Raw genomic sequence first — 25691 nt, 5'->3', positions numbered from 1 at the left:
GTGTGTGATTCACTACAGCTGGAACCATTTAGGATACCTAGTCAGTTGTCTAACTGAATGTATCAGAGAGGTGTGGGGGGGCTGCCTTAATCAACATCCACGTCTTTGGCGCCCGGGGAACAGTGTGTTAACTGCCTTGCTCAGGGGCAGAACGACAGATTTTTACTTTGTCAGCTCAGGGATTCGATCCAGCACCCATCCGGTTACTGGCCCAACACTCTTTCATTGTCTGCACTGTTCAGGAGCTAGCTACTGCTGGGACCCATTTTCTGCACTGTTCAGGAGCTAGCTACTGCTGGGACCCATTTTCTGCACTGTTTAGGAGCTAGCTACTGCTGGGACCCATTTTCTGTACTGTTGAGGAGCTAGCTACTGCTGGGACCCATTTTCTGCACTGTTCAGGAGCTAGCTACTGCTGGGACCCATTTTCTGCACTGTTCAGGAGCTAGCTACTGCTGGGACCCATTTTCTGCACTGTTCAGGAGCTAGCTTCTTGGAGTGGTCTCAAAGTCCCATTCAGTCCTAAACTTGGCATTCTTTGTCATATTGAACCATAGAAATGTTGTTCTCCCATCTTTTTAAAAGCAAATGTAATTTCCTTTTGTTTATATGCTGGCACTTTAAGATGGGCGAACTTGGTTAACAAGGAGCTTGTGCTATATAGTGTGGTATAAGAATTCTCCTCAAAGTGAATAGAACAGGAAACCTGTTCGATCACCATGCACTGTAAAATCATTCTGGCTGTGGATACGAAGGATATCAACACATCAACACGCCAGAGGATATACTGATTGAACTTGCTCTGCTGGGAGTTTACCTCATATTTACATTTTTGAATTCTGCTTTTCCACTAAAATCATTATAAACACTGACAACTAAAATATTGTGTTATTGTTGTTAGTGTTATGCTGATTAATAATCATATTTTTTTTAAATGAACCCGAAAGGTTATTCGAGGAACCATTAAAGGGGGTTCTTTGAAGAGCCCTTTTAATGTGGTTCTTCAAAGAACTTATAGAGGTTCCCCCACAGTTTCAATTTGAAGAGCCCCTAAAAGATCTTCCAGGAATCTAGAGTGTACTGTGTGATTTTTTTCTCTCCATGGTACCTCACAATATTTGGTCCAGTGTGTTATTTGATGTTTTATATAAAAATCTTTGTCTGTCTCTGCTCATTCCCCAATGCCCCTGAGAGCGCTAAACCATCCAACTTGGCCAAATGATGGTTTAGTGACAGAGAGTGACACCAGAGTAATTGGGCTTACAAAAGGCTGCATCTCATAATGGCTTTGCATCAATCCTACCCTTCTCAGTACACATTGATTACACACTTGACTGGGCCACAGACCAGCTGAGAAGCCCAGGCTCAGACTTTACTGCAATGGGTTTTTTTCAGCAAGTGATGTTCAGAACCAGGCTCAGGAGTGACTGGGGGTAGGGGAGAGAAGGGATGTTCAGAACCAGGCTCAGGAGTGACTGGGGGTAGGGGAGAGAAGGGATGTTCAGAACCAGGCTCAGGAGTGACTGGGGGTAGGGGAGAGCCAGCAGCATACCACCCTGCATCCAACTGCTGGCTTGCTTCTGATGCTAAGCAGGGTTGGTCCTGGTCAGTCCCTGGATGGGAGACCAGATGCTGCTGGAAGTGGTATTGGAGGGCCAGTAGGAGGCACTCTTTCCTCTGGTCTAAAATTTATTTTAAAAAATACAAATAAAAAAAAAATATCCCAATGCCCCAGGGCAGTGATTGGGGACACTGCCCTGTGTAGGGTGCCGTCTTTCGGATGGGACGTTAAACGGGTGTCCTGACTCTCTGAGGTCATTAAAGATCCCATTGCACTTATCGTAAGAGTAGGGGTGTTAACCCCGGTGTCCTGGCTAAATTCCCAATCTGGCACTCATACCATCACGGCCATCTAATCATCCCCAGCTTACAATTGGCTCATTCATCCCCCTCCTCTCCCCTGTAACTATTCCCCAGGTCGTTGCTGTAAATGAGAATGTGTTCTCAGTCAACTTACCTGGTAAAATAACGGTAAAATAACAGTAAAATAAATAAATAAATAAAAGAGAAGGGATATTCAGAACCAAACTCAGGAGTGACTGGGGGTAGGGGAGAGATGGGATGTTCAGAACCAGGCTCAGGAGTGACTGGGGGTAGGGGAGAGAAGGGATATTCAGAACCAAACTCAGGAGTGACTGGGGGTAGGGGAGAGAAGGGATGTTCAGAACCAGGCTCAGGAGTGACTGGGGGTAGGGGAGAGAAGGGATGTTCAGAACCAGGCTCAGGAGTGACTGGGGGTAGGGGAGAGAAGGGATGTTCAGAACCAGGCTCAGGAGTGACTGGGGGTAGGGGAGAGATGGGATGTTCAGAACCAGGCTCAGGAGTGACTGGGGGTAGGGGAGAGATGGGATGTTCAGAACCAGGCTCAGGAGTGACTGGGGGTAGGGGAGAGATGGGATGTTCAGAACCAGGCTCAGGAGTGACTGGGGGTAGGGGAGAGATGGGATGTTCAGAACCAGGCTCAGGAGTGACTGGGGGTAGGGGAGAGATGGGATGTTCAGAACCAGGCTCAGGAGTGACTGGGGGTAGGGGAGAGAAGGGATGTTCAGAACCAGGCTCAGGAGTGACTGGGGGTAGGGGAGAGATGGGATGTTCAGAACCAGGCTCAGGAGTGACTGGGGGTAGGGGAGAGAAGGGATGTTCAGAACCAAACTCAGGAGTGACTGGGGGTAGGGGAGAGAAGGGATGTTCAGAACCAGGCTCAGGAGTGACTGGGGGTAGGGGAGAGAAGGGATGTTCAGAACCAGGCTCAGGAGTGACTGGGGGTAGGGGAGAGAAGGGATGTTCAGAACCAGGCTCAGGAGTGACTGGGGGTAGGGGAGAGAAGGGATGTTCAGAACCAGGCTCAGGAGTGACTGGGGGTAGGGGAGAGATGGGATGTTCAGAACCAGGCTCAGGAGTGACTGGGGGTAGGGGAGAGATGGGATGTTCAGAACCAGGCTCAGGAGTGACTGGGGGTAGGGGAGAGAAGGGATGTTCAGAACCAGGCTCAGGAGTGACTGGGGGTAGGGGAGAGATGGGATGTTCAGAACCAGGCTCAGGAGTGACTGGGGGTAGGGGAGAGATGGGATGTTCAGAACCAGGCTCAGGAGTGACTGGGGGTAGGGGAGAGAAGGGATGTTCAGAACCAGGCTCAGGAGTGACTGGGGGTAGGGGAGAGATGGGATGTTCAGAACCAGGCTCAGGAGTGACTGGGGGTAGGGGAGAGAAGGGATGTTCAGAACCAGGCTCAGGAGTGACTGGGGGTAGGGGAGAGATGGGATGTTCAGAACCAGGCTCAGGAGTGACTGGGGGTAGGGGAGAGAAGGGATGTTCAGAACCAGGCTCAGGAGTGACTGGGGGTAGGGGAGAGATGGGATGTTCAGAACCAGGCTCAGGAGTGACTGGGGGTAGGGGAGAGATGGGATGTTCAGAACCAGGCTCAGGAGTGACTGGGGGTAGGGGAGAGAAGGGATGTTCAGAACCAGGCTCAGGAGTGACTGGGGGTAGGGGAGAGATGGGATGTTCAGAACCAGGCTCAGGAGTGACTGGGGGTAGGGGAGAGAAGGGATGTTCAGAACCAGGCTCAGGAGTGACTGGGGGTAGGGGAGAGAAGGGATGTTCAGAACCAGGCTCAGGAGTGACTGGGGGTAGGGGAGAGATGGGATGTTCAGAACCAGGCTCAGGAGTGACTGGGCGTAGGGGAGAGAAGGGATGTTCAGAACCAGGCTCAGGAGTGACTGGGGGTAGGGGAGAGAAGGGATATTAAGAGAAAAGAGGAGCAGCGTCCCTTTGTAACAGGGGGGTGGAAACACGCACCCTTCGGCTTTTGGCACATTAGAATTTTACGCTTAACTGAACATCAAAGAGATGCCTTATCTGGCCTTATCAGACAGAGGCAGCCGGCAGCGGGGTGGGCAGGGCCTACCCGTCACAGCCTCCCCCAGCCTGCCCCAGCCTCGCCAGACTCTTTGCCCCCCAGTGCCACGATTGACAATCTCCTTATTTCACCCTGAAAAAAAGGAATTACTCAGCGAAAAAGAGTGACTCATGCACTGTTGATACTGGAGGGGGAATATGTTGGAGAAGCAGGCCAGGATACTCTCCTCTTCCTCTGCTCCCACAGAGAAAGAAAGAAAGGTTGATTCACAAAGGAGCACACATATCATGGGAGGATTTTAGAAGTAGGCTTGGACTGGTATGCTGCGATTCAACAAGTTCACTGTCATTTGCTGTTAAGTAAAGCCAGGGGGAAGAAAGCATTTTGATGTGGGCCAGCTGGCTGCCAGAGTTTTTCTTCTTAGTCTATTATTCAACTGATAGTGTTTCTGTCCAGTGATCAATGTGTCGATTGTCCAGGTTTCAAGTGTCTCTGTGTCTGTGTCTGTGTGCATATTTTTTACATTTACGTCATTTAGCAGACGCTCTTATCCAGAGCGACTTACAAGTTGGTGCATTCACCTTATGATATCCAGTGGAACAACCACTTTACAATAGCATATGCGTGTCTGTCTGTCTGTCTGTCTGTCTGTCTGTCTGTCTGTCTGTCTGTCTGTCTGTCTGTCTGTCTGTCTGTCTGTCTGTCTGTCTGTCTGTCTGTCTGTCTGTCTGTGTGTTCAGTGGAGCGTGTCTCATCTGCAGCCCTGTCCTCCAGTGTGCCACCATGGCTGTTTTGGCCCTGGGTTGGAGAGGTGCTTCAGAGAAACAGCGGGGGCACTCCAAAGAAGACAAACAGACAGAGAGACACGGGTGTGGGCTGTAGGGAGGAGATGTATTGCTCCCCCAAGGCACTGGACACGCCAGCCAGCCAGATTCTACTGTATAATCCACAGCACAGTGGCCTTCTTCAGCCCGGGAGTGTGCAGAGAGAGATAGGACTGGATCAGAGCAATAGCTAAGCTCCGTCCAAACTCACCATCCTCCACAAGGCTGCATGGCTCACAGGAAATGAGAAATGAAAAACAAACACCTTTCCCACCTATCTATTGAAGAAAAGTGTTATGATGTATATATAGACCTGTTTAGAATGTTCAAGCCCTGAGTAATTTCATTTAAATAAACGGGCATAATTAGTCAGTGTATTCAGTGATGTTATGATGTATATATAAAACTGTTTAGAATGTTCAAGCCCTGAGTAATGTGTTGTCATTTAAATAAACGGGCATCATTAGTCAGTGCATTCAGTGATGTTATGATGATGACTACTGACATTGGATAGATGGTCCCTCATTACTGGTCCTTCACCAGGTTCATTAGGGTGGGAAAGGTAATCCCTGTGGGGACGAACACCAGTTAACTGTTTGGTTTCTGAGAGCGGAATGTTTTGAATCTGTGAAACCTGATATGGGTTTAAAAAGATCTAACATAGGATGTGTGCTGCAGAACTATTGGTAGTCCAAATCATGCCTACAGAGTTTTTAAATAAGCTTGAGAGAAAGGTTTTTTTTTGTTCTACATTAATTGGTTTGTTAAACCGAGAGATAGCAGAGTTGTTCACGACCAAGGATGCTCTTTTATTCTCAGCCTCAGCTCCTCAATTGAGAGGATCAAAGTAGGAATCGATTTTCCATATGAGGAGAATCTTCTGGCTCCGCCAGCCAGCCAGCCACAGAGACCAACAGACAAACAGGTACATAGATACTGTGCTGCCTGCTCCGTCTCACATTTTCCCCCACATTAGGAGTCTCAGTTAATAACGCCATGCAGATAGTTAGGCTTAAATGGAGCTCCCCACCAGCTCAGGGGCAATGTCTCACTGAGACTCCTAATACTTAGTGAGAGCTCAGGGGGGATGTCTCACTGAGAGTCCTAATACTTAGTGAGAGCTCAGGGGGGATGTCTCACTGAGACTCCTAATACTTAGTGAGAGCTCAGGGGGGATGTCTCACTGAGAGTCCTAATACTTAGTGAGAGCTCAGGGGGGATGTCTCACTGAGAGTCCTAATACTTAGTGAGAGCTCAGGGGGGATGTCTCACTGAGACTCCTAATACTTAGTGAGAGCTCAGGGGGGATGTCTCACTGAGACTCCTAATACTTAGTGAGAGCTCAGGGGGGATGTCTCACTGAGACTCCTAATACTTAGTGAGAGCTCAGGGGGGATGTCTCACTGAGAGTCCTAATACTTAGTGAGAGCTCAGGGGGGATGTCTCACTGAGACTCCTAATACTTAGTGAGAGCTCAGGGGGGATGTCTCACTGAGAGTCCTAATACTTAGTGAGAGCTCAGGGGGGATGTCTCACTGAGAGTCCTAATACTTAGTGAGAGCTCAAAGACAAGTTGTTATATTGGCATTTCCCAGAGGACCCCTGAGATCAAATGATGTGCTGCTGGGCTCTCCAAAACAACTGTTACCCTCGGTGCTGTGTCTCAGTGGGACGGCCCTTTATTAACGAGTGAAGGCCCAGTAATTAATTGTGGGATGAGTGACAGAGGAGCCATTATCCCAGCAGAAAGCAAGGAAGTGGTCCTGGCACTCAGTGGTGGGCAGCAGCCACAGAGGATCAGGAAGTGACACTGTGCACAGATTTCACCAGCAGCACATTACTGAGCCCCCAGCACAGAAACCAGTGGCCCATTACTCACTGTGTAACCAGAGGCCACTTTACTGCCACGCCGGCCCTGCGGAGGAGCTACACAGGGTCAAGGCCCCCTTCCCAGTCTTCTCTTCTCATACAGGAGTGATGATAAGCTATCTTGTTTTTACATTACAAAACACTTTACAAGTAAAACATCAAGATCAGATTGGTTCCCTGCATGCTTTGTTATTGATAACAGCCTGTATGTGAGAACTTTCTAATATCTCAGTCTACCGGTGTTTGTTGCACAAACTGGCTTGATTCCACCTCTGTCATCAAGGAATATTTCCATGTCAGCTATGATATCATAACAGTTTTTTTATAAAGGTGTTTGCTTTTCTATTAGTTATCATTTTTTTATATCTATCTACAATGAACAAAAATATAAATACAACATTCAACAATTTCAAAGATTTTGTGAGTTAAAGTTTATATAAGGAAATCAGTCAATTGAAAAAAATGCATTATTCACATCTGCCACGCTGATCCTCAACACTGGGGCCCCTCAGGAGTGCGTGCTTAGTCCCCTCCTGTACTCCCTGTTCACCCACAACTGCGTGGCCAAACACAACTCCAACAATCATTAAGTTTGCTGATGACACAACAGGTAGGCCTAATCACCGACAACGATGAGACAGCCTATATGGAGGAGGTCAGAGACCTGTCAGTGTGGTGCCAGGACAACAACCTCTCCCTCAATGTGAGCAAGACAAAGGAGCTGCTCGTGGACTACAGGAAAAGGTGGGCCGAACAGGCCCCCATTAACATTGACAGGGCTGTAGTGGAATGTGTCAAGAGTTTCAAGTTCATTGGTGTCCACATCACCAACGAACTATCTTGGTCCAAACACACCAAGACAGTGGTGAAGAGTGCACGACAACACCTTTTCCTCCTCAGGAGACTGAAAAGATGTGGCATGGGTCCCCAGATCCTCAAAAAGTTCTACAGCTGAACCATCGAGTGAATCCTGACCAGTTGCATCACTACTACAGATGGTCATGCGAACGGCCCAGTACATCACTGGGGCCAAGCTTCCTGCCATATATACCAGGCGGTGTCAGAGGAAGGCCCAAAAAATGGTCAAAGACTCCAGTCACCCAAGTCATAGACTGTTCTCTCTGCTACCACACAGCAAACGGTAGCGGAGTGCCAAGTCTTGGTCCGAAAGGCTCCTTAACAGCTTCTACTCCCAAGCCATAAGACTGCTGAACAATTAATCAAAAGGCAAACCCGGATTATTACATTGACACCCCACCACTTTGTTTGTACACTGCTGCTACTCGCTGTTTATTATCTATGCATAGTCACTTTACATCTACCTACATGTACAAATTACTTCAACTAACCTGTACCCCTGCACATACCCCCTGTATATAGTCTCGTTATTGTTATTTTATTGTGCTATTTTGTATTTTTTTAAATTATTTACTTTATTTAGTCAATATTTTCTTAACTCTATTTGTTGAACTGCATAGTTGGTTAAGGGGCTTGTAAGTAAGCATTTCACCATAAGGTCTACACCTGTTGTATTCGGCGCATGTGACTAATAACATTTTTATTTTATTTGATACCTTTAAAAAAAGGTAGGAGTGTGGATCAGAAAGCCAGTCCGTATCTGGTGTGACCATCATTTGCCTCATTCACAGAGTTGATCAGGCTGTTGATTGTGGTCTGTGGAAGGTTTTCCTACTTCTCCTCAATTGCTGAGCGAAGTTGCTGGATATTGGCGGGAATTGGAACATGCTGTTGTACACGTCGATCCAGAGCATCCCAAACATGCTCAATGGGTAACATGTCTGGTGAGTATGCAGGCCATGGAAGAACTTGGACATTTTCAGCTTCTAGGAATTGTGTACAGCTTCTTGCGACATTGGGCCATGCATTATCATGCTAAAACATGAGCTGATGGCGGCGGATGAATGGCATGACAATGGGCCTCAGGATCTTGTCACGGTATCTCTGTGCATTCAAATTGCCATCGATAAAATGCAAAAAAATGTCAGTTGTCCGTAGCTTATGCCTGCCCACATCATAACCCCACCGCCACCATGGGGCACTCTGTTTACAACGTTGACATCAGCAAACCTCTCGCCCACACAACACCATACACACTGTCTGCCATCTGACCGGTACAGTTGAAACCGGGATTCATCCGTGAAGAGCAGAATTCTCCATCGAAGGTGAGCATTTGCCCACTGATGTTGGTTACGACGCTGAACTGCAGTCAGGTCAAGACCCTGGTGAGGACCATGAGCATGCAGATGAGCTTCCCTGAGACGGTTCATGACAGTTTCTACCAGAAATTCTTTGGTTGTGCAAACCCACAGTTTCATCAGCTGTCCAGGTGGCTGGTCTCAGACGATCCCACAGGTGAAGAAACCAGATGTGGATGTCCTGGGCTGGCCTGGTGACACATGGTCTGTGGTTGTGAGGCCGGTTGGATTTACTGCCAAATTCTCTAATGTTGGAGGCAGCTTATGGTAGAGAAATTAACATAAAATTATCTGGCAACAACTGTGATGTCCATTCCTGCAGTCAGCATGCCAATTGCACGCTCCTTCAAAACTTGAGACATCTGTGGCATTGTGTTGTGTGACAAAACTGCACATTTTAGAATGGCCTTTTATTGTCCCCAGCACAAGGTGCACCTGTGTGATGATCATGCTGTTTAATCAGCTTTGTGATATGTCACACCTTTCAGGTTGATGGATTATCTTGGCAAGGAGAAATGCTCATTAACAGGGATGTAAACCAATTTGTTCACAAAATTTGAGAGAAATATTTTTTTTGTTAATACGGAACATTTCTGGGATGCCTTATTTCAGCCCATGATACATTGGATCACCATTTTACATGTTGTCTTTACATTTTTGTTCAGTATACATTGTAGAAGACACTGGAGTCCAGAATAGCAAACTCAGTGTTCAACACATATATTTCCCAGGTTGAGTTTAGAAGCTGCTCGTTGGAGTTTGATTAGGTAGAATAAGGAGTCTGCTGTGTAGCTAGCGTTTAATTGGAGCAGCTCTCAGATGATTTGGAGGGTTGTGTTTTTTTGTTTTTTACCACGCGTAGGGGACCCATTTCAAGGATTACAGCGACAGAGACTGTAAATGAGATTAAGAGAGTAGAAATGGAATAGGGAAAGAACAGTGACTAAGCAATGGTGGAGAAATGTATATGAAAACAGCAACGGATCCTTTTTTCTGCTTACTCTGCTCTCAGAGAATGAGCGCACGAGCGGGAGGGAGAGAGAGACAGAGAGAGAGACAGAGAGAGAGACAGAGAGGGAGACAGAGAGGGAGACGGAGAGGGAGACGGAGAGGGAGACAGAGAGGGAGACAGAGAGGGAGACAGAGAGGGAGACAGAGAAAGAGAGAGAGGGAGAGAGAGAGGGAGAGAGACAGAGAGGGAGACAGAGAGGGAGACAGAGAGGGAGACAGAGAAAGAGAGAGAGGGAGAGAGAGAGGGAGAGAGACAGAGAGCGAGAGAGGGAGACGGAGAGAGAAAGAGAGAGGGAGAGAGATAGAGGGAGACAGAGAGAGAGAAATTATACCACCCTCCCGTCTCTGGCTTTTAATGTTTCAACAGAGAAAAGTGCTTAGCTGTGTGATAACTGGGATATGCACAATAAGGTTAATGGAAACACTGTCAACAGGCTGTAAACTGCCTGAGCCGCCTTAATGGGGTGCTAATCAGCATCAGGGAACGGCCCTTCAGGGGGGAATATACAGCTGCCTCAGAGACTATACTGTTACAGATCTGTGGGCCTACCACCGAGGAGGGACTGCTCCTTCATTGCATGGCTTACTGCATTAGTGTCACATGTACTGCATGGCATGTATCATAGCATAGCCAGCATTACAAGTAGAGCACACATCGGATGCATTCGTGTTATCTTTAACTCTGCATTGTTGGAAAAGGACCCGTAAGTAAGCATTTCACTGTTGGTCTACACCTGTTGTTTACTAAGCATGTGACAAATCAAATTTGATTTGATTTGATGAATCAGTCTATTTGAAATCTATTCTCCTTGTCTTTGTGGAAAGAGTCTCAATTCATCATGACAAACCTCACTTACCTGCCCCGGGCTTTTTAAAATGTCACACTAACGTTTCTGATAAACAAACCACTTATCTTGTTTCACCCCTAGTATGCAGTCGATTAAAGCTTGTTAATTAAATTTAGCAGACGAGAATGAATGGTGGTGGCATCTTGGGGTTATGCGTGTGTTAAACGCATACAGAGGACTTCATTAATGCTCAAACTCCACTGAGAGAAACCACGAGAAATGTCTCTGTCCAGAACACTGTGTGTAACGACTTAGAGAATACTTACATTTATTTTGAATGACCAAAATAACGATTAATTTTGAATTACACACACACATTCATGCTTTTCTGATAAAACTAGTTTTTGTAGGAGTAGTTTGGGGTTTTATAATGTGTCCACTTAAATAATTGAAAACGGTGAAAAACCCATTAAGTTCCATGAGTCATGAGTCCTCACCTAAAATATGTTACTGCTCTTGCTGCACTACTCTGTTAAATGAATCATGATGTTTCTGATGTGCCAGCCACTCAAAGCCTCTCTGTGATGCTCTTCAAGGCCCATGCTGCTTTTACTCTGATGTAGGTAGCAATGAAATCCACTCAGGCCCTGAGTAACCAGATCCACCATACTTATGTCAGCCATTGAATAGAGCTCTCTACAGATAGATAGTAGCTCTTAGCCCATCAGAGATGTGCTACTGTACAGCATCACCTGGTTACCAGAATGTTGCTAGTCTTTCCTCATTTTTCCCCTTTTTCCAAAATGTACAAATTTGGTGAAATGTATTTGGCTGTTACCAGGGAAAGTTGTGCTATTCAGAAGGGTTTGCAGTCATATAGCCTTTGATGTATGCACACCGAACATGATGTAGCATTTTCTGGCACACCCGGTGTTGATGCAAGGTCCCTGGTGACTCGATGTGGCATATGTGATATCGGTGGATCTATTTGGTGTTTTGAATGTCAACCTGGCAATTTACAGAGCAGCGTTGAGAAGCGATCTGAGACATTCATAATTTCCAAAAGGCTAACCATCTCCAGTCTGGAGCCTTCTGTCATTACTGTGGAGCTAGAGGTTATGCTAGAGGTTATGCTAGAGGTTATGCTAGAAGTTATGCTAGAGGTTGAGCTAGAGTTGAGCTAGAGGTTATGCTAGAGGTTATGCTAGAGGTTATGCTGATAAATCGGATTCATTTGAAGTCAGAACACCACCCCCACCACCTCCCTGCAGGAAGTAAATCTTTCTCTTCATCCACAGAGTATGAAAATTAGATTTATTGATGCACCAATATATAAACCTTTACAAATCACTTGCCAGACACAAGATTTATGGCTGTGTGGGCTGTGGAGTTGCATCATTTTCACCGAGGCATTGGCTGGTGCTCTGTGTGTCTGTCCTGCAGACTACAGAGGCTTCTCCTCACCCTCCTCGCCACCATCGCCCGCCCACCTCGCCGCCAACGCCCGCCCAGACAAGGCCTTTGATTTATCACATCCACCCTGGCAGACTTTTACAGCCTCCTTGATTATTGTTCAGTGCTAAATGGATAACAGATTATTCTAAATATCCTTTAATACAGAGGGGGTCATTAAGCTGCTGTGGTATCTCTCGGGTGGGGATGCGCACATCGTCAATTTTCTCGGATTGTAATCATTGCATCAATACTGACTTTCCTGTGACTTCCGAGATCCTTTATGCATTGTTTCCTGCAATGTCAATATGAGTCCCTGTGATAAATGCCTGGACCCTCTCTGGGCTCTCGATCTGTGCTCACCTCACTAGCACAGGCAGACATGCAGGATTAAGGAAGATATTCATTTCCCGCTTCATCAGTGTGATTTTCAGAGAAACCTGTGGCTCATCAAATCAGAGATGTATCCAACAGCTGTGTAATAGGGATTTGAACCTCTTTTTTGCTTTGGTTTCAAGCTATTCCCACGTTTAATGGCGTCTGTACAGGAGTCCTTCTCCCTGTTGTGGAAGTAGTGCTGCTAATGGGCGATACTCACTGCTGCTCACCACTCAATAAACTGGAATCAATACGTCTTCCTTAGCTATGTACACCAAGTTTTAATTAATGATTATGTTTATTAATCAGTTTTATTGTAATGGGTTTGGCTTTGCAAAGAAAATGAGCAGAGTGTTAATTTGTAACTTTATTTGTGATTGTTGATTTTCAGGGCTGTCCCCAGATCCTGCCCACCAGTGACATTCTGGTACCTGCAGGGATCATTCGTCCAATCACGCTGCGAGCCCGGAACCTTCCTCAGCCCCAGTCTGGACAGAAGAACTATGAGTGTGTGTTTAACATCCAGGGCAAGATGCAACGCATCCCAGCTGTACGCTTCAACAGCTCCTGTATCCAGTGCCAGAACACCTCGGTGAGTATTAATATGACTGCACTGAATATGTTTATACAGTATTTACTGTACAATATCTTGTGTATTTTTGTTGGGTTTGGGATCTTGGTGCAAGGTAAAAGCTCAATAAGTACTTTTGTACTATTCTGCTGATCATATACTGATCTTTTGAAGTAGTTTTCTACAGGTCCTATACTAATACTGGTATAGAGACAGAGAATGCCTCCCTCTCCCCTCTCTCCCTGCCCTCTCCCCTCTTGCTCTGCCCCTCTCTCCCTCCTCCTCCCTCTACCCCCTCTCCCTACCCTCTTCCTCTCTTTCTCTCTCTCATGGAAATATTATGCAGAAGAAATCAAGGTGAATTTTCATTGAGTCACTGATCAGAGAAAAAATACTTTATCCACAAAATCAGCAAAGACATCAATTCAGAGCATTAAACTTGTTTTCTCAATCCCAGTGATACATGTGGCATGTCAAAGAGCTGACATTGAGAGTCTCCTCTCCCCCTATCTATCTCTCTTTCTCACTCTGTAGCACCCTCTTTCTATCTCTCTCTGTCTCTTCCTCCCTCTCTCTCCTATTCCCTCTCTCTCTTTCTCCCTCTCTTTCTCTCTCCCTCTGTCTCTTCCTCCCTCTCTCTCTTTCTCCCTCTCTTTCTCTCTCCCTCTGTCTCTTCCTCCCTCTCTCTCATATTCCCTCTCTCTCTTTCTCCCTCTCTTTCTCTCTCCCTCTGTCTCATAGTGATGTCACAGACGGCTGCCCTTTGTGACCCATCTGGTTGACATGGTAACCCCAGGGAATCTTGTAAAATAATTAGCCAGTCACAGGATGTGACTCTTCATTTGGTTGGACAATGTAACACCATGGAAAGGGAATGTGGTGTGGGTGGATGGGCCGGAGAGTTCCTGGGGTAGGAGGGCAGGAAAATGACCAGGCCTCTGCCACGGAGTGTGTCCCCTCTAACCCCCCCTAACCCCTGCAGATCAAAGCTCAGGCTGTGGGCCGCCTTCCTTCGACAGGACAATTGATGTCCCGTGGCAATTTAATAATGAGGATCACGTCTCCGGCACACACACCTCAATGGGTCAGGTTAGGATTGATTGTTGTACTTTCCCTGGCCGACACATGCTGCCTGGCACGCTACATAGTGAAGGCCTTCAGAAGGACCCTGCCACGGAGAGCAACTGTCGTCCTTCTATCCGCTATCACTCATTTCCTCCGTGTCGTTATTCTTTCTGTCTCTGACACCCGCCCCGCCCCGCGCTCCGGCTATGCATTTAAAATGAAATTTAAAAGTAGTTTTGTGGTAGACCATTAACTGAGTGCCCAAAGGTTAGAGCATTGGGCATTGGGGTTTGGATTGTTCAAGGCATTGAACCGCTGATGCTGTGTAAACAATGAGACAGCTGTATGAATATAGTGAGGCAATCAGCATAAATAGATGGGTGCTTTAATCACTTCACCTACAGATAAACAAGTTGTTTATCACGCACAGGGATAGACTAATACTCTTCATGTAGACAGCTATATGCTGCTACTGCTGTCTACCCACTGTGCATGCCAACGTGGGTCTATATTCACCTTGATAAACAGAGTGAATAAGTATTCACACTGGATCTCCATGGGTGATCGTTTGAAGACCCCAGTGTAAACTAATCATTGTCTACACAGCTATTGAGAAATTAAAACATTGAATATACAACGTTAACTGTAAATGTTAGGCCTCCCTCACACTCCCCTGCTTCATCTCGGTCTGACAGAAAATAAATAATCCCACTTTAAGATTAATGCTTTTTTTTTACTTAGCCCTTCCCCCACTGATGCCCCTCCCCCACTGACTCCCCTGTTTAATGGTACCTACACCCCTCCCCCCTATGTATCTCTCTATCTCTGTCTTTCTTTCTCCACCCCCCTCTCTCCTCTCTCTTTGTTTGAATGGGATGTTTAGATGAATAGATGGTGTGATTACCTGTGACACAGCGGGCCACACCATCCCCCCGTCTCTGTCTCTCTGCCCTCATCTGATGGATCTCTCCTGAATAGTAATTTAGCCATAGTAAAGACATGCCGCAGATTAGACTCAGTCCCTGGTGTGTGTGCTGTTCGCCCCCCCCCCCCCCCCCCCCCCAAAACACTCAAGGCAACAGCCATCAATCAATTTGCCGTCAAGACGAGTGGCGCAGCTTCATTCCCACAGTGCTGTAGCCAGGTAACTTTAAGGCCATGGGGTCCATGCTAATGCAATTGTGAGTGTCCTCAGATAGGCAATGCTGAATCAATCAATTTCATCTCCTGTTTACTCTGCCTCTTGCTGAGAATGTTCAGATATCAGTCAGCACTTTTGTCCTCATGGGAGGCCCCTGTTCTGTGGTGGGGGTTAGTTAGGTTCAGCATATGTTGGACATGTTCACCAGCTGTGACAGTATGTTTTACCAGACAGGGCAACTCTAGCCTGTTGCAGTTTGATTTGCTTTCACTTTCAGGTTTTTCTTTCATATCTGTTAGTGTAGGGATTGTAATGCTTAAACTAAGTGAGACTGGCCTCTGCTTGGTGATGAAAAATGTTCTCTGAGTGGAACTAACTCAGATTCTTCCCATGGGACCTAAACACACAGCCAGACCACTCATATTATTCCTTCACTGCCTCATAACTGTTCTCTTACCAGGTCTCTTATCCCTGAGACGATCTCCTCTTCCAATCAGGGCCCTTCCCTGGGAGAGAGGGGGCGTTGTAGTGGACAAACAAGCCTGTCTCCCGTCTCCCGTCACCGTCATTTCTGAACTGTTTCCCACTGCCTGGCCTTTCTCACCCTGAGACAGCTGCTCTGTCACTCTCGCAGTGCTCCATGATATACATTTATAGACTGCTAAATACGTTTCAAAATACACCAAATATAGCAGGTTAACAAAATTATAATTGGATAATAGAAAATATTGCGCTTATTTTCAATGACTTCTCAATAAACTGAAAGTGCAAGCTATTTATTTGAAAAGTTATTACATTTCAGTATTGTTTATTCAAATCACTTCCTGAATTGACTCCCTTAAATTTGAATTGAACCCAGCCCTGGTACATAGAACTGCCATTAACCAAAGAAACTAGCTGTGAGGCCCGTATGTCCACGTTGCTATGTGTTTGTCTATTTTCAGGACTGCTGTATGTGAAGTTGACCTCTGATCTGTGATGTGCAGTTCAGCATGTGAAAGATGTCCATGCCATAGATCTAGAGAAGCCCTGGGTCAGTGATGCAGACAGATAACAGCAGTTTGCCCTCAGTTTGCAGACAGACAGCAGTTTGCAGACAGAGAGGCAGACCAATGGACAGAGGAGAACAACACATGGGTCTGACATCACATCCTGCACAAATACAACACAAGGTTGTGCCCTGTCTCTGCCCAAATACAGCCTGAAGTCAAATACATCCTCTTTCCACATTCCATCTCTTCCCTTCCCTTCTACTTTGGTATTTCAATGCATTAAGTTTCTCCAGCTAAATAGACCAACTAAGCTATACTACTGGTTTACTCCTGGTGTGGTTGGACACATGTCATTTCAGTTCTAATACAGCAGGTGCATCATGCATGACCCACATGCCACCTGCATCCAAAGAGAAATACAGTACCTTTTTCTAAGGTGCGCATGCATACAGATTAGACAACTCTATATGATAATTCATGCTGATCCACATCAATCCATAAATTACGTTCCCCAACTGTACGATATATACGGGTATCATTTGAAAAGGCACACCACGGACTGTAATCAGCTCAGACGCACGCCTGCTTGTTTCTTCCCGCTTGATTTTACTGCAGACATCAGCAATGTGCTGCCATAGCTGGAATAAATCAGTATGATACCCCCCCACACATATACACACTGCCTTTCAAATAAATGATAAATCAGGGTCTTTGAAACTCAATAAGCATTTGCTTTGGTAGTGTAAAGGGCTTTTGTGCATTTTATGCATTTTTGTTTGACAGCATGCTTTACGTTGCAGATTAAACATGGCACACGTAGAACTTTGATAGGCTGAATCTTAATACATGGAACTTTTCATCTTTTGTATCAGAAGATTAAAATAGTCCCAAATGAATCCACGGATGTAAGTGTTGTTAAGCCCTGCTGACCCCATAGCGACAGGCATTGGCAGTGTTACCCAGGAAACGTAGAGTAAAGGCCTTTTGCACAACGAGTTCTGCACTTCCCTCTTGATGGAAAGTGCTCTCACAAAGAACATCATTATTTCCGAACCATGGTAGCAAAGCTTTTGAATAAAAAACACTTACATGTTATTTTTCAGGCTTTCTGAACCAGCATGCCCTCATTATTCTATTATTTTCATCAAGTGCCCAATCAGACTACCAACGTCTTTGGTGTTTCTCAGAGGACGTACTTGTCAGGTCTCGAAAGGACCTGCCCTGCTCTTGACACCAAAGGCCCCGCTAATGGAAAAGATTTACCATGAACCAACGTATATGTTAATGATACTGTGAACATGTCACCTCATTGTCAATGTAAAAAAATGCTCCATTTTACATCAATTAGGGGAGGATATTATATATTTATTCATTTAACCTTCATTTAACTTGGCAAGTCAGTTAAGAACAAATTCTGATTTACAATGACAGCCTACACCGGCCAAACCCGGACGACGCTGGGACAATTGTGCGCCGCTCTATAGGACTCCCAATCACAGCCGGTTGTGATACAGCCTGGAATCAAACCAGGGTCTGTAGTGACAACTCTAGCACTGAGATGCAGTGCCTTAGACCTGCGCCACTCTGGAGCCCCGATATATGTTGCTGTTTATGATAAATCTTTGAGGTTGTTTTTATCCTCCAACATCTCCTCTGCACTTTTTTCCTCATAGAAATAGTCATTATAATTCCATGGTATTTACCCTCTCTCTTGTGATGGTTGCATATTTGCATCCCCGTCAGTCTCTGAGGTCGTAGATACTGTGCCTGTGAGGCTCTGTAGCAGGTTGGCTCTGTAGCAGGTGGGCTCTGTAGCAGGTGGGCTCTGTAGCAGGTGGGCTCTGTAGCAGGTGGGCTCTGTAGCAGGTGGGCTCTGTAGCAGGTGGGCTCTGTAGCAGGTTGGCTCTGTAGCAGGTGGGCTCTGTAGCAGGTTGGCTCTGTAGCAGGTGGGCTCTGTAGCAGGTGGGCTCTGTAGCAGGTGGGCTCTGTAGCAGGTGGGCTCTGTAGCAGGTTGGCTCTGTAGCAGGTGGGCTGTGTAGCAGGTGGGCTCTGTAGCAGGTTGGCTCTGTAGCAGGTGGGCTGTGTAGCAGGTGGGCTCTGTAGCAGGTGGGCTCTGTAGCAGGTGGGCTCTGTAGCAGGTGGGCTCTGTAGCAGGTTGGCTCTGTAGCAGGTGGGCTCTGTAACAGGTGGGCTCTGTAGCAGGTGGGCTCTGTAGCAGGTGGGCTCTGTAGCAGGTTGGCTCTGTAGCAGGTGGGCTCTGTAACAGGTGGGCTCTGTAGCAGGTGGGCTCTGTAGCAGGTGGGCTCTGGTGAAATAAATTGTCCTCTAAATGGTGTGATCTAGCTATCAATAGCATGAATTATGAGCCTGTTTCATCCTGTTTGTTTTGCTTTAAGCACCAGCAATGGAAAGGGAGAGAGTCTCCGCTGCATTCCCCTAATTGAGAAATCAGTGCATTAGTTATGCCTGCTCTGAACACTTTTTAAACTCCCAAAGTAATCTACAGAGAATGTTTCAGTGTCATCATGTGAAAAGTATGCTTTGGTGTTCTCGGGTTAATGCACTTACCTCAAATATGATGGCACGAGTTCAACCATGACCTCAACATACAATTGATATATTCTATGTTTATGGAGTCATCTCTGAACCAGCCGTAATCCTTCATGGCTAATAAGACCATTGCAGATGACCCTATCTGTTTCTTTAATCAAGCTAGTCTGACCTTAAATCTGCCACCAGGATGCAGCATACAGTACATATTTTCCTAGTGGGGTAATCACAATGATGAAATGAAGTGTGGTTTGCAGAAAATATAATTTATGTTCACTAATATGGACTCGCTGTTCATTACTGTGTATGTTTAAGAAGGAAAAAGGCCCTTATTCAAAGGTAATTTTGCTGAAGTCGCTAGAATTTTGAAACTTAATTAAATTAAACAGGAAAGCCTTCATCATTAAGGGGAAATGATTTTCACTCTGTCACCAGAAGGAGCCAGCATTGACGACACAGCCAATTCTACTACTCATAGTCTACACCAAGGTTTTTCTCAAACGGTCCTGGGCAAAAACCAAAAAATGCACCCGGGGTGGGGGTGGGGGTGGAAACCCTGAACTGCATCATCAACTTACAGTACAGTATTTGTTCTCTTCATTTCAGGGCGGCAGGTAGCCTAGTGGTTAGAATGTTGGACTAGTAACTGAAAGGTTGCAAGATCAAATCCCCGAGCTGACAAGGTACAAATCTGTCGTTCTGCCCCTGAACGAGGCAGAACGACAGAACGACTACTGTTCCTAGGCCGTCATTGAAAATAAGAATTTGTTCTTAACTGACTTGCCTAGTTAAATAAAGGTAAAATAAAACATTTAGACAGATGGTTAAACTGCTGCAGACAACTACAGATGATCCTTGCCAGAGTGTAATTGAATCTTTATTAGTTTATTTTGAATAAACCCAAATTATATCTTTTTTTAAATATCCTCCAAACCCATCATCTTTGAAACATAGTAATGCCTACAATAAAATGAACTTGGTTACAATATGTGTATCTTTCATATGGGTCCCTTCAATAGACACTTCGCAATTTACAGTTATATCTGAACAAATGGAAGCTATTCCTTCTGATCACTGTCACTCTATCAATCCATTTGTTCAGCTATAACTGTTTCCATTAAGAGCTAAGGATAAGTCTTAAAGGGTAGCGCTAGTTTCAAATGTTTTTTTTCTATCCAGTGATGGGTTTGTTTTTTAAAAAGTAAGATTACCTCACTGCCTCGCCTCGCCGGCAGCCCAGAGAGCTGTCTGACAGAACCAGGCCAGTTTGTCTCCACTTGCAAGTTTCAGACCCAGTGGAACCATGGCCTGAGGAAAATCAATTCACGACTGGCAGAGATAAGCTGCATTGTATGGCCCAACACAAAAGCTTCCCCCCGTTTACACACAACCACTAATCTCCTCAAAGCTGCCTGCCTTTCACTTGAAAAAGAAGAAGACTAGAAAATACATTATATTACCTGCAGAAATACATTGTTACTTCCAGAAATACACTATGTTACCTCCAGAAATACGTTGTTACTTCCAGAAGTACATTATGTTACCTCCAGTAATACATTAATACTTCCAGAAATACTTTGTTACCTCCAGAAATACATTGTTACTTCCAGAAATACATTGTTACCTCCAGAAATACGTTGTTACTTCCAGAAGTACATTATGTTACCTCCAGAAATACATTGTTACTTCCAGAAATACATTAATACTTCCAGAAATACATTGTTACCTCCAGTAATACATTAGTACTTCCAGAAATACTTTGTTACTTCCAGAAATACATTGTTACTTCCAGAAGTGCATTATGTTACCTCCAGAAATACATTATACTACCTCCAGAAATACATTATACTACCTCCAGAAATACATTGTTACCTCCAGAAATACATTGTTACCTCCAGAAATACATTGTTACTTCCAGAAATACATTATGTTACCTCCAGAAATACATTATACTACCTCCAGAAATGCATTGTTACCTCCAGAAATACATTATACTACCTCCAGAAATACATTGTTACCTCCAGAAATACAATATACTACCTCCAGAAATACATTATACTACCTCCAGAAATACATTATGTTACCGCCAGAAATACATTATGTTACCTCCAGAAATACATTATACAACCTCCAGTAATACATTATACTACCTCCAGAAATACATTATACTACCTCCAGAAATACATTATACTACCTCCAGAAATACATTGTTACCTCAAGAAATACAATATACTACCTCCAGAAATACATTATACTACCTCCAGAAATACATTGTTACCTCAAGAAATACAATATACTACCTCCAGAAATACAATATACTACCTCCAGAAATACAATATACTACCTCCAGAAATACATTATACTACCTCCAGTAATACATTGTTACCTCCAGAAATACATTATGTTACCTCCAGAAATACATTGTTACCTCCAGAAATACATTGTTACCTCCAGAAATACACTATACTACCTCCAGAAATACATTATACTACCTCCAGAAATACATTATGTTACCTCCAGAAGTACATTATGTTACCTCCAGAAATACATTATACAACCTCCAGTAATACATTATACTACCTCCAGAAATACATTATACTACCTCCAGAAATACAATATACTACCTCCAGAAATACAATATACTACCTCCAGAAATACATTATACTACCTCCAGTAATACATTGTTACCTCCAGAAATACAATATACTACCTCCAGAAATACAATATACTACCTCCAGAAATACAATATACTGCCTCCAGAACTACATGATGTTACCTCCAGAAATACTGTACATTATATTACCTCCAAAAATACACTGTATGGCTCTCCTGTGGATTTCATTATCAGGGCCTTGGGAAGAGGGCATGACAACAACCTGTATACTGTGTGTTTCTGAACCCAACAAGGTTTGAATACTTTGAATACTGCCATTAACTCACCTACCGGATTTGGTTTACCTATTGAACAAATGTAACACCTCATTGGACTGTGAAGAACATCGCTGGCCTTCTAAAACCATTTCACAAAATGCTGTTATTAAATAAGGCATTTCCGATTAATGGCTGAAAAACAAGATCGCAAAAGGTTAACTGTAGTTTATATGTCTGTTTGATGGATAGAAGTGAGGATGGTCTCAAGTTGAGTTTTGTTTTTGTAGTGTGACACAGTGAAGCAATATGATTGGGGGAAGTTAATTCAGTGACCCTGCCCAGGAAGCTGCTGATCCATATTTTACCTCAATTATTTATTTAACCTTTATTTAACTACGCAAGTCAGTTAAGAACAAATTCTTATTTTCAATGACGGCCTAGGAACAGTGGGTAAACTGCCTTGTTCAGGGGCAGAACGACAGATTTTTACCTTGTCAGCTCAGGGATTTGATCTTGCAACCTTTTGGTTACTAGTCCAACGCTCTAACCACTAGGCTACCTGGACTAGTACCCCCAGAACCAACTGGACCCTATAGAGATGTAACCCCAGAACCAACTGGGCCCTATAGAGATGTAACCCCAGTACCAACTGGGCCCTATAGAGATGTAACCCCAGAACCAACTGGGCCCTATAGAGATGTAACCCCAGAACCAACTGGACCCTATAGAGATGTAACCCCAGTACCAACTGGGCCCTATAGAGATGTAACCCCAGTACCAACTGGGCCCTATAGAGATGTAACCCCAGTACCAACTGGACCCTATAGAGATGTAACCCCAGTACCAACTGGGCCCTATAGAGATGTAACCCCAGAACCAACTGGACCCTATAGAGATGTAACCCTAGAACCAACAGGACCCTATAGAGATGTAACCCCAGAACCAACTAAACCCTATAGAGATGTAACCTCAGAACCAACTGGACCCTATAGAGATGTAACCCCAGAACCAACTGGACCCTATAGAGATGTAACCCCAGAACCAACTGGACCCTATAGAGATGTAAGGACATTTGGAGCCTGGTGTGAACAGGTTCAGTTAGGCCTATATAGATGTAAGGACATTTGGAGCCTGGTGTGAACAGGTTCAGTTCAGCCTTTCAGCACCCACACTGGTGCATTCCCTGCTTGACTTGCTCCCAGATATTTCCCAGGACAGCTGCACAAAGATTTAAACTTTCACACTCACTAACACGCGCATGCCCACACACATGCACGCGTGTGCACACAGACACACACAGGCATGTGCGCACACACACACACACTCACACACAACACAGCCGATGTCCCTCGACTGATGAGGAATTAGGAGGTGCTGGTTGTTTACTCATCTCTGATATATTTAGGTGAGGTATGGATGGATAAAGGTGAGGTATGGATGGATAAAGGTGAGGTATGGGTGGATAAAGGTGAGGTATGGATGGATAAAGGTGAGGTATGGGTGGATAAAGGTGAGGTATGGATGGATAAAGGTGAGGTATGGATGGATAAAGGTGAAGTATGGATGGATAAAGGTGAGGTATGGATGGATAAAGGTGAGGTATGGATGGATAAAGGTGAGGTATGGATGGATAAAGGTGAAGTATGGATGGATAAAGGTGAGGTATGGATGGATAAAGGTGAGGTATGGATGGATAAAGGTGAGGTATGGATGGATAAAGGTGAGGTATGGATGGATAAAGGTGAGGTATGGATGGATAAAGGTGAGGTATGGATGGATAAAGGTGAGGTATGGATGGATAAAGGTGAAGTATGGATGGATAAAGGTGAGGTATGGATGGATAAAGGTGAGATATGGGTGGATAAAGGTGAGATATGGATGGATAAAGGTGAGGTATGGATGGATAAAGGTGAGGTATGGGTGGATAAAGGTGAGATATGGGTGGATAAAGGTGAGGTATGGATGGATAAAGGTGAGGTATGGATGGATAAAGGTGAGATATGGGTGGATAAAGGTTAGCTATGGGTGGATAAAGGTTTGGGGAGGGGGGGTGTAGCACAGGAGCCGCGGTGACGGCACCCACCCTCCCTTCCCTCCCTTTAGTTTTGGGATTTTATTTTTGGGGGGTTATTTTTGGTTATTTGTGTGAGGTGCATCCGGGGTTTGCACCTTTGGGGGGGTACTGTCACGTCCTGACCAGTAATAGGGGTTATTTGTTATTATAGTTTGGTCAGGACGTGGCAGGGGGTGTTTGTTTCATGTGGTTTGGGCTATGTATTTAGGTAGAGGGGTGTTTGGTTTATGTGGTTTGGGGTTTGTTAGTCTATGTTCTATGTTAGTATTTTTCTATGTTCTATCTAGTCTATTGTAGTTCTTTGTTTAGTTTATTGGGGTTGGACCTTCAATTGGAGGCAGCTGGTTATCGTTGCCTCTGATTGAGGGTCCTATATTTGGGAGTTTGTTTTCATGGGGTTCTGTGGGAGATTGTGCTGTGTATAGCTTTGTGCCTCACCGGCCTGTTATTCGTCGTTGTGTTTTCGTATACATGTTTGTTTTGGGTTTTCCTTCTTCACCTAATAAAAAAAAGATGAGTGTACATTTCCCGCTGCGTCTTGGTCTTTACCCTACGACACTCGTGACACTTCTAAATCAAAGAGGAATACGTGAAGCATGAATATGTTAGCTACATCAAGTAGCAAAGAGAGAACCTTCAATGTAGCCAAAGGTTATAGAATCCCCTAGGAAACACTTTGGTTCCTACCCTGTCACAATAACTCCTCCCTGGCATCTCATTCGTTGTCATGTCAAACAACACTGTATTGAAAGTGTCCGCTATTATATTCTAACTATAGAATTAGAATAATCATTATCATTCCAACTGTTGACCCAAGTGTTTTTCTCTAAATCACAAGTCAAATCACAGTTGCAACATTTGGTTAAAAATAAGTCCTAGATTGTTTGCCCATATCGTGCAGCCCTACGGGGCAGTTTAGAAATGATCTCAAATGAGTGCTGGAAATGCAGAAATGTATGAAAATGCAGATTTTTAGGGGGGGGTTGAATTTGAACTGAACAGTATAAAACACACAGAATGGAGAAAGACCCATTGACATCATGTAGAATGTACGTGTTGCCACTCTAGGGTCACACACTACTCATAAAGCAAATGTACAACTTTTATTGTAAAACAATATAAAATACAGTCAAATACCGTCAAAAATGTGAAACTTACCGCGATATATTTTGTCCATATTGCCCAGCCCTAGTTAGGTATGGATGGATAAAGGTGAGGTATGGATGGATAAAGGTGAGGTATGGATGGATAAAGGTGAGGTATGGATGGATAAAGGTGAGGTATGGCTGGATAAAGGTGAGGTATGGATGGATAAAGGTGAGGTATGGATGGATAAAGGTGAGGTATGGATGGATAAAGGTATGGATGGATAAAGGTTAGCTATGGATGGATAACAATTTGTCGCATATGATGCTTCCATTAAGACTTAACGGTTCAACAGGAACCTTCAGGTGCAACCGTATTTCCATCTTGGGTGTCAAACTGGACCTGCTCTCTCTCTGAATCTACTGAGAGATGATTTAATGTGGTCTGGAATAAGTTCTCATTTTAATGCTAAATTCAGGGCCCTCTCTTGCTGTTAGTCTGCCCTCATTCTTCCATCGCCTCCTTATGAACACTCATAAGTGTTCTGGCCGTGGATCGATGTGGCTGATCAGCGATATTCTCTCAGGGTTGCTGCTGGCTAAGTGCTCTGAGTGTTGCTGCTAATTAAAACACGGGCAGTAAAAACCACCACCCCTCTTTCACCTGACAGACACATAGTAGCTGCAGCAACCCTCTCTCTCTCTCCTCTACTCTCTCTCTCTCTCTCTCTCTCTCTCTTCTCTATCTCCTCTCTCCTCTACTCTCTCTCCTCTCTCTCTCTCTCTCTTCTCACTCTCTCTCCTCTCTCTCTCTTTCTCACTCTCTCCTCTCACTCTCTCTCCTCCTCTTCTCACTCTCTCCTCTCTCTCTCTCTCTCACTCACT

The 25691-nt window shown here is 44.8% G+C and overlaps 2 protein-coding genes and 1 long non-coding RNA gene across 6 annotated transcripts in view; all 3 read left to right on the top strand.

Annotated features, from left to right (window-relative positions):
• Positions 1 to 25691, top strand: part of LOC115168576 (plexin A3-like) — a 154573-nt gene that overhangs the window by 97355 nt on the left and 31527 nt on the right. For all 3 annotated transcript variants that reach the window (XM_029723979.1, XM_029723977.1, XM_029723978.1), the window contains exon 10: positions 12849 to 13049. In XM_029723979.1, coding sequence (XP_029579839.1) covers positions 12849 to 13049 — 201 coding nt within the window. The remainder of the gene's footprint in view (positions 1 to 12848; positions 13050 to 25691) is intronic.
• LOC115168578 (uncharacterized PE-PGRS family protein PE_PGRS24-like) lies at positions 190 to 4170 on the top strand. Of its 2 annotated transcripts, none has more exons than XM_029723980.1 (2): positions 190 to 1529; positions 2106 to 4170. In XM_029723980.1, exon 2 carries the CDS (start codon positions 2117 to 2119, stop codon positions 3806 to 3808), a length of 1692 nt encoding a protein of 563 aa, XP_029579840.1. In that variant the 5' UTR covers positions 190 to 1529; positions 2106 to 2116; the 3' UTR covers positions 3809 to 4170. The 2 variants fall into 2 exon arrangements, with proteins under 2 accessions (XP_029579840.1, XP_029579841.1); XM_029723981.1 differs by having other exon boundaries at positions 1408 to 1529; positions 2202 to 4170.
• Positions 22164 to 25530, top strand: LOC115168579 (uncharacterized). Its single transcript, XR_003870702.1, has 2 exons — positions 22164 to 23204; positions 24918 to 25530. It is a non-coding gene; the product is annotated as an uncharacterized LOC115168579 (long non-coding RNA).

This window comes from Salmo trutta, chromosome 30 (assembly GCF_901001165.1).
Source record: "Salmo trutta chromosome 30, fSalTru1.1, whole genome shotgun sequence".
In the NCBI taxonomy this organism is placed as follows: Eukaryota; Metazoa; Chordata; class Actinopteri; order Salmoniformes; family Salmonidae; genus Salmo; species Salmo trutta.
Note: the sequence above shows the minus strand (reverse complement) of the source record. Positions and strands in the feature narration are given on the sequence as shown.

Bases quoted from the DNA above. Each gene is read 5' to 3' on its own strand.
- LOC115168578 (XM_029723980.1), top strand. From the start codon at position 2,117: ATGGGATGTTCAGAACCAGGCTCAGGAGTGACTGGGGGTAGGGGAGAG.